Source organism: Cystoisospora suis (genome assembly GCF_002600585.1).
Source record: "Cystoisospora suis strain Wien I chromosome Unknown contig_2674, whole genome shotgun sequence".
NCBI lineage: Eukaryota > Apicomplexa > Conoidasida > Eucoccidiorida > Sarcocystidae > Cystoisospora > Cystoisospora suis.
In genome coordinates this window covers 19,367-27,563 of record NW_027155471.1, presented here as the reverse complement: position 1 = coordinate 27,563, position 8,197 = coordinate 19,367, and the positions used below count along the sequence as shown (strand labels likewise).

Here is an 8,197-nt window from a genome sequence, read left to right as displayed (position 1 = left end):
ACAAGTAAATAACTTAGTCCTTTTCCATCAGTCATTAGCATCCATTTTCTCTCCTTCCCACGTCTCTGCTTGAAATTGAGAGATCACACCGTTCTTTCCTGTTTGCAACAACAAAAAACCAAAGAAAAGGAAGAAAAAGCAAAGCGGTTTCGATCACTCAAAACTTCTCATATGACACAAAATGCGTGTGTTTGTACATCACCAGCCAGTACAGAAAGGAACACGCAAGCGAAGGAGGAATACGACAAGACAATTCAAGATACCGAAGCAGCTTATATGAAGGTGCGAACATCTCCATGTCGATATACATCTACAGATAGGTTTTGCAACAATAATTGTAGGCCTAAGAAAGACCCAACACTCCTTTGATTCTTGTCATTCAGCTAGGTCCCCGTGTTGCTCTGTAGCCCAGAACACATGTAGAGCTTGTATGCCTTCTGTAGAATACGCTTCAGTCGGATTCGTATATGCGCTTCATTCGTATCATCCAAATCGTGCAAAAACACTGTGAGTGAACAACGAAGGTATGGAGTAAAGCTCCTTCAGCGACGTCAGTGTAGGAGAGCTCTGTTCTTTCTTTTGGTTTTTTTTGTCTTAATCTGATGCTAGTATCTTCTCCGCTTTCCTTTCTCGGGAAGACGGGACACACGGACACACATCTTAGGTGTATGCACACCACACAACACGCCCTTGCTGTAGGCATTGCTTACATACACACTCTTTCATCAACATCAGGAGATCACTCCACCTTGTTCCGGTGTCGTTTTTCTCTTTTGTCCTTCCTTATGGCGAAGTGTAAGTAAGAGAAGACAGCAGATAACATTTAGAACACGTGAGAGATGTATTGAAGGCGTTTCTCTTTCTGTGTGTTGCTGCTTTCTTCCTAGATCATCGAATCGTCTCAGACTCTCTTACACGTCCTTAGACGCGAATCTATGAGTCTGGCAAAGAAAAGCAGTCTAGAGTAAATCATCGGAAGAAACTCAAGCCTGTGGCTGTTTTTGCATCCGAAAATCTCTCTTCCTTCTTCGAACGTTTTCTTTGTGCATACTGACAACAGAGGGCTTTCCACGTGACTGTACTATTTTACCTTGTCGTGATAGGCGTCCTGCGCGCCATTGCCATTCTTCCTGTGCGTTCTTCTTCTCTTGACTGGTCATCTCGTTGCTCTTTCTTTCTCCTCAAAGTAGTTGAGGTTTCTTTCTAGTTTAGAATGCGGAGCATACTGCCATAGTGAGAAATGACGCACACACCCTCTCGTCTTTGTTTCTCCTTCAAAAGAAATACGGCAGTCAGGCGTTTTCTCTGTCACGGTACGAAGTTCACCGCTATCTCGCCTTCTCCGTTCTTTCTAAAACTGACAAACATTTTCATCCGACCTGAGCTTTTGACTGGGGATCCTGTTCGGCCGACTTTTCCACAAGTGCACTCCCCACCCGCGTACTAAGCTGGTCTCTCCCTTCTCGAGAGAAGACTCTCTCCAGACTTCCCCTGCACTGACAGAGGATGCTATCTCTGTGATTACGAGGAACGAAAGCGGGGCTGCTAGCCTCATCTGAGATCGATGAAGACCAACATGACATATCCACTTCCCTACGTATCACTCATTGTGCCGGCACGCGGGTGGGCCTAACCTATCCTCAGATGACCACTCACCGCTGCCTTGAATAGAGAATTAATTTCTGCTTCCCTTTTCGTGGCGAGTAGAGGCTTCTCTCTATTCGAAGGTGCTTACCCACCATCGCTGGCAGTTCTAGTCAAGAGTTTTGGAAAGGACCTGCGCTTTTCTTGTCGAGGCTGGACAAGGTGCCAGAAGCCATGGTTCAACTCTATCTCTCTATCATCTCTTCCCTGATCTTACTCTTCATGCACTAGATTCCAGAACACGTGGTTCCCCTACTAGACAGATTTGGTATGCTACTAGAGGCGTCATCATTCACTCTCCATCTCTGTCCCTCTGAGTCTCCTTTTCTCCGATAACTCACTTCGACACAACAGCCGAGTAAGGGAAGACAACGTTGCACTTCTTAGAACTTCAAGTTCAGAAAAAAGTTTTGATAGGTTTGAATAAAGAATAAAGGAAAGTGGCTGATCATCGTTCCCTCAAGAGGGATGCTGAGAAAGAAGGATTTCTCTTGTCTCAGATTCTCTTTTCTTTCTATCCACTATACCATCAAAAAGAACATGATTCACAGCAACACAGTAAGTATCCTCTCCTTCACCTCTTCACCGTCAAAAGTTCATCCTTCCGGTGAGCCACAAGAGATGAGAAACCTCTACTCCCTATAATAGCCTTCAAAGCATCTTCCCAGGGTCGTAAGAAGAGAAAGAACATCTAAAAGAGACATACGCGTCCCAGATATACTATCGATTCCCCGTAGGCTATTCATTTGTCTATGAGATCTCCATCGCAGTAATCGCTTCTCTCTTTCTCTCTCTGCATGAGAGCCTTCCCCACGAACATCGTGCAAGACCCTTCCAGTAGAAAAGAATGATGACGATCATCTTCTTGGTTAAGCATGAATAATAGCCAAAAACGATATAAAACGCGGAGAGAGAGAAAATATGGCTTTCCCATAGACACATGATCAGCTAGCCACCGAACTTGTCTGTCCACTCTCTGTCTGCTTGTTCTCGAACTGGCGGATCCACCACGTGTGTGGTGAGACCCCATTCATGCTCCTATCTAGACATCTATCTCTTCATTCAGATCCCTTTCTTCTCTCTCGTCTCTCTCAAACTGCCCCTCCCCGTCTGTCTCCCAGAGGCACAGGCTGAACGGGCGGCGACGGGGCAGATACACCCGAAAGACACACACTTGCTGGACAAAGGGAAGAGAAGAAAACACAGGGACTGACTCCACCGACAACCCATAAAGGCGCGTCACAACACCAACAAGAAGAACCGTCCCTAGGCGAGCTCTTCAGAAAAGAAAGAAGGATGGATGAGATGTCTTCGAGAAAGCTGGGATGAAAATGATGATGAGAGACCCAGAAGAATCCACATGCCGTGCCGACAAAGAAAGAAAGAGAGCAAATCAAGAAGTATATCATATTCACACATCTTCACCTCCCCCCTCCTCACTTTCTTTCTTCAGTCCCTTGTTTCTTCTCTCTTTCTTCTTTCTTTTCATCCGCTCTGCCCTGTTCCTCCCTAACAAGAAAAAAAACTAAAAGCTCACTTCATACACATATATATACATATACATACATGTCTTTGTTCGCCCCACCTCCGCTCGCTCCCTCCTTTCTTTTTCCCCCTTCAGTCTTCTTCGGCAACCACCATACAGTTCGTGTACATACCTACACTGCATGCATACATATATACATAGATAGATGAATACCAGAAAGACATTCTCCCCCCCCTCCCTTCTGTAAACTGTAAGCGAAAGGAGACCAGGAGAATGACGAGGGAACATGCCTTTGTTTTCTTCGGTCATATATCCCCTCCGCCGCTACACGGACATACACCACCTTTGTGTATAGAACATGCCTTTCAGCTCTTCCAATATCTGCAGTACGGAGAGTCCAGGAGGAGGAATGAAAAGTCTCCTTAGAGCGGCCATATGCAAAACGACGAGAGAGATAGATATCTATCTCATTCCACAACCCCTACGCAATCAAGACGAAGGAAACCGTCAAGAAATCTCCTTTCGATACATTTACAAAGTACTGTTGTCCATAGAAACATCCATGGCCCCTCCTGAAGACATGCACACACACGAACACGAGAAAAGACTCTCTTTGCCTTGTGCCTTGTTACGCCAAAAGAAAATACCGGGAGAGAAGCAGGCGGCAAGTGGACATACAAAAGCCTACCTGTACAAGTGACCGACCCTCTTACTTCCTCCCAAGGCGAAACACACTCGTCATCCTCTATGTATCTCAAATGCCTGTCACATCACCCAGCCCCGACAGCACATGACCCTATCTTGTAGATTCTGCGGCAACAGCACCTATCCGTCTATCACCATGTATCTATCTCCATGCAAAGATACACGCGCATGCACACAGACAAGGCACCACAACAACGAAGGCTCTTCCTCCCTGACCGAAACGATCTCCTCTCTAAGACATCCTTCGATATTCCCTCCTGTACACGTATTCCTGTATATACACCTACTATGCAGACAATAAGAACAAAGCCATACAACTCTGTCGAAAGGATGTGTGTTACTTTCTCCTACCTGATCGACCTCCTCCTGCACCTGTCGTCGTCTGAATATGTCCATTTGGAATTATCCCGGCCCTAGCTGAGGTCGCATCCTCTCCAGCAGACCCTGTTCCCGTTGCGCCTGTAGAGCCTCCTTCAACTCCTGTCGTGGCTGTAGATGACGACGAGCCACCAGTTGTGCGACTGAAATAGTTTTCAAGATCATTGTCTAATCTCTTTTTAATGTTTTCTTCCCCCATGTATTTATCTAACTCGGCATCAAGAGATTCTTTGCTTGTCGGTCCAGCATTCGCACCTCCTCTTCCTCTTCCACCTCGATACCCGCCTCTTCCACCCCTGAAATAAGAGACACCACCACGTCCACCTCGAAGACCCCCTCGTCCTCGGATATAAGACGAACTTCCCCCCCGGGCTCCACGGCGTAAGGCGTACGTGGTAGTACCACCACCACGGCCACCTCGAGTAGTTGTATATCGATTTACCGCTCCTCCGCGCTGCTGATATCTCCCAGAGTAATACGTACCTCCTCGACCGTAGGACGTTGTAGATCGGTAGCCTCCCCGACCATACACACTGAGAGGAGAGAACACCACGGACAACGAGGACGTTACTATGAAACATCATTCTTCTCTCGTAAGTCATCATCGACACATAATATGCAGCATGCGCACATCATATACGTAGAGGCGGGGCGCAGCATACACAGACGGGATTGTGAAAGAACGTCGGTAGAAACTTAGGGGGGAAGAAGCATGAAGAACGAAGGAACAGGAAAAGGTATATGTATAGACGCTGGGTTGAAGAAGAGACAAAGTGACTGTTGTGTGAGAAGGAAAGGACAGATACTTTCCAAGGAGGAGTCAAGCATGTAGACATCTGCTTAACCTTGTAGTGATAATACAACTCACATGGAAGGGGAGAACGTCACAGAAAGTCATACGCCGCATGCCTCTTCCACAGAAAAGCACCATGGAGCGTCTCATATATGTATGAAGCCGAATCATATAGCCCGTATGTTCTCATACCCCACATAGGACTATCCTGACAGAGACTTGCGATGAAGACATGCTGCCTGCATAGCACATAAATACACGCGACGCCTACCTTTCCCCCCCGGCATTCCATTCAGCGGACTCTTCAATTTCTAGCCGAAGAGATCTAAAATGGACATCATACGTCTCTATGCTATATATACGTATATAGCTACTACATATATACATACACACAGTCGACTTCTTGTTCACCACCCTGTATACCCATGTATATACATGTAGAGCGTATAGATTACCCGGTCCGATAAGCTCCACTTGTATAGCGACCACGTGTGATAGCAAAATTTCGCGAAGTCAAAGGGCCTGCCCTCCCACGTGAGGTGTAAGATGATCCTCCTGACGCCCTGAAGCGACCGTCGCCACCACCTGCACCTGCAGCTCCCCCTGTGTTTTTCATTCCAAAGAATCGTGCTCGCACATAACTACGGACACCTCCGGCTGTACATACAGCAGACGCAACAACACGGAAAGAGAGAGAGGGAAGGAAAAAAGAGGAAGGGAGAAACGACTTCTTATCGGATCAATCTTGTGTTTTTCTTCACCCCACATTGTTTCAAAGAATGAATCGTTATCACGTTGTCAATGGAGTGGCTTGTTTTCCATCCGAATGAACAGAAGACGACGGGTCAATGAGAGGACGACCGAAAACTGGCTAAGAAGAAGAACAAGAAAGAAAGATGTCTTTTGGGTATCGAGTGAAGCTCCTAGACTTCTTACGACTATCAAAACGAGGAACCATAGGAGACACTGAGGAGGAGACAAACAAAGCACGTAGAAGCGAAGAAGAGGAAAGAGGACACGTCCCGTCATTTCTGCTTTCTCTCCTTTTGTCTCTTTTCTTTTCTTCATTCGAGACGAAGAAAAAAGAAAGAGAAGAATGAACCTTTGCGATGACGGGAGACGCGCATGTCCACCACACCAACCCCCTCGCTCCTCCGAGCACGGAGAAGAGAAAGAGTATGCATGAGAAACAGCACACATGCCAAAGGACCACACGCCAGAAGCAGGCAGACTCTCCACGAAAGAGAGTCTATAAGAGTAGTAGTAGCAGTAGTGATGGAACTCATTCTCATGGAGACAACTGCCACTTTCTTTAGTGAGAGCCATTCCATACAAGCAAGGAACGAGTCTGACGGTGTGGGTGTCGTCACGTCTTCACACTCCCCTGACATGAAGATAGACACAAGCAACCATTCCCAGACATCGTAAGAAAGTGAAGACATGAACGAGCATCAATCCTTCTCATACTGCGGCCCCTTCATTCCCTCCCCAAAACAAACGACTATCCCAGCCCAGTACTGTACAGAACAACTCTGAAGTGCATACATATATATATATACATACACACGTACACTCCGCCTGTCTGTCTTCCCTCCCTCGCTCTTCTGATGAGAAACAGACGGAGGCGAGAGAGGCGGGAGATACTGCTTCTCCTTCATGTGCTGACGACGGTAGGGAGCATGTAGCCATCCCACTGACACATGACGTGACGCCTGATGGATGATCGATCTACCTTCCTTTTGAATCATCTTTTCTATCTAACCCGCTCACGCAACAATAGCACCATGAAGGGTACCGCACAGTCGGATGAACTCCATTCCTTCTCTTTTCACAAGATGACGATGACGACGACCTTCGTCTCCCCAGTAGACACAGACACGTCGTAACTGTAAATCCACTGACTGGCCCGTGTCTACCTCATGCCGGAGTGCCATGCACACCTTCAAAGTCCGTGTCTCCCACAGGAAAACGGAGCAAACAAACGCACGCTCGGCGGAAACCATGAAGAAGAGAAGAGCGGAGAAAGACAGAGACAGAGGGATGGGAGAGACGGAGCGAGCCATAAGCTTTTTCTGTGGCGGCGCGCCTTCTTCCCTGGTCTCCATCCTTGTGAATGTGTCCATGTTATGACGACAGGGCATGTCCATATCTTTTCCTTAGTACTGCTTATCGTGTTTTGCTGAATGAGTTCTAAGTCAAAAGATTGATTGACGGTGATCTTCCGTTAGCTTCGATGATAAAGAGGTAAGGCACATCCCTGAGGCGTGTGTGTCTACTGTTTGATGGAAAAAAGAGAGTCGTTCTTTCTCTTTCTCTCGGCCATCTATCTGGAGAGACGCCTGGAAGAAAAGACGCTGGGAACGCATGAAACAGATAGTACCACCACACCTATCCCAGAGTATTCATGAATGAGCAAGACACATTGGCCTTTTTCGCACATACTCTTGAATCTCCCGGGTAAGGAAGAAGAGCGGTAGGGCGAAGACAATTGGTAGTGAAAGGAATGAAAGGCGACAGCAGGAGAGGGAGCGGGAGAGGATGATTCCTGTGGCTAGTTTATTGTTATAGATTGTGTCTGCTCTTGCTCTTTTAAGAAGACCGAGAGGCACCAGCATCATCATGGTTGCTACCATGATGCGGAGATATGAGAGGAAAGAAGAGATTTTGTCGTGAAGAAGGGAATGATGAGAACCGGAGATGCACTTACTGCCGCGACTTGCGTTGGAGTAATATCCTCCCCTTCCGGGTGTCGTGTAGGCACCACGAACCATCTTGAAGGAAAGTGAAGGAAGACAAGCAAAGAGAAGGCGTTAAAATTTGCTAGGCGGCCAACTGATGCGACGAACAACTCGTTGGAACTTGAAGGTGAGGACGGGCACCGGCGTCTTCTGAAAATGAACACCAGCGGCACAGCTACCGCCGTAAAACGTTCTCCGAGATAAGACAAATGAATCAAAAAAAATGAAATGGAAAGAAGAAAAGACGGGCACACGGACAGACCCACTGTGACAGATCGGAACGACAGACCGGTGCCCCCACGGCGCACAAGTCTTGACGGCGCGGAATGCAAACACGAAGGTGAGAAGTGCAGGAAAGAAGACGGAGTTCCCGGCGCCTTCACCGTGAAGGGAAACACCCGAAAGCGAAAACGGAGGATGACGTTACCTGAAAAAGAAGAGAGGTTCTCCTAG

At 47.2% G+C, this 8,197-nt stretch overlaps 2 protein-coding genes across 2 annotated transcripts in view; one reads left to right on the top strand and one right to left on the bottom strand.

Annotated features, from left to right (window-relative positions):
• The window catches only part of CSUI_005535 (sjoegren syndrome nuclear autoantigen 1 family protein), a gene marked incomplete at both ends in the record, with an annotated part of 2,460 nt that extends 1,492 nt beyond the window's left edge, over window positions 1-968 (top strand). The window contains 2 exons of the mRNA XM_068065710.1: window positions 83-282; window positions 888-968. Of these exons, the coding sequence (XP_067922317.1) occupies window positions 83-282; window positions 888-968 (281 nt within the window). The remainder of the gene's footprint in view (window positions 1-82; window positions 283-887) is intronic.
• Window positions 969-2,157: 1,189 nt separating this feature from the next.
• Window positions 2,158-8,197, bottom strand: part of CSUI_005534 (fop carboxy-terminal duplication domain protein) — a 6,484-nt gene continuing 444 nt past the window's right edge. The window contains exons 1-3 of the mRNA XM_068065709.1: window positions 5,462-8,197; window positions 4,187-4,746; window positions 2,158-3,702 (exon numbers count right to left, since the gene is read on the bottom strand). The exon at window positions 5,462-8,197 is cut by the window's right edge and continues 444 nt beyond it. Coding sequence (XP_067922316.1) covers window positions 3,662-3,702; window positions 4,187-4,746; window positions 5,462-5,622 — 762 coding nt within the window. The 5' untranslated portion in view covers window positions 5,623-8,197 and the 3' untranslated portion in view covers window positions 2,158-3,661. The remainder of the gene's footprint in view (window positions 3,703-4,186; window positions 4,747-5,461) is intronic.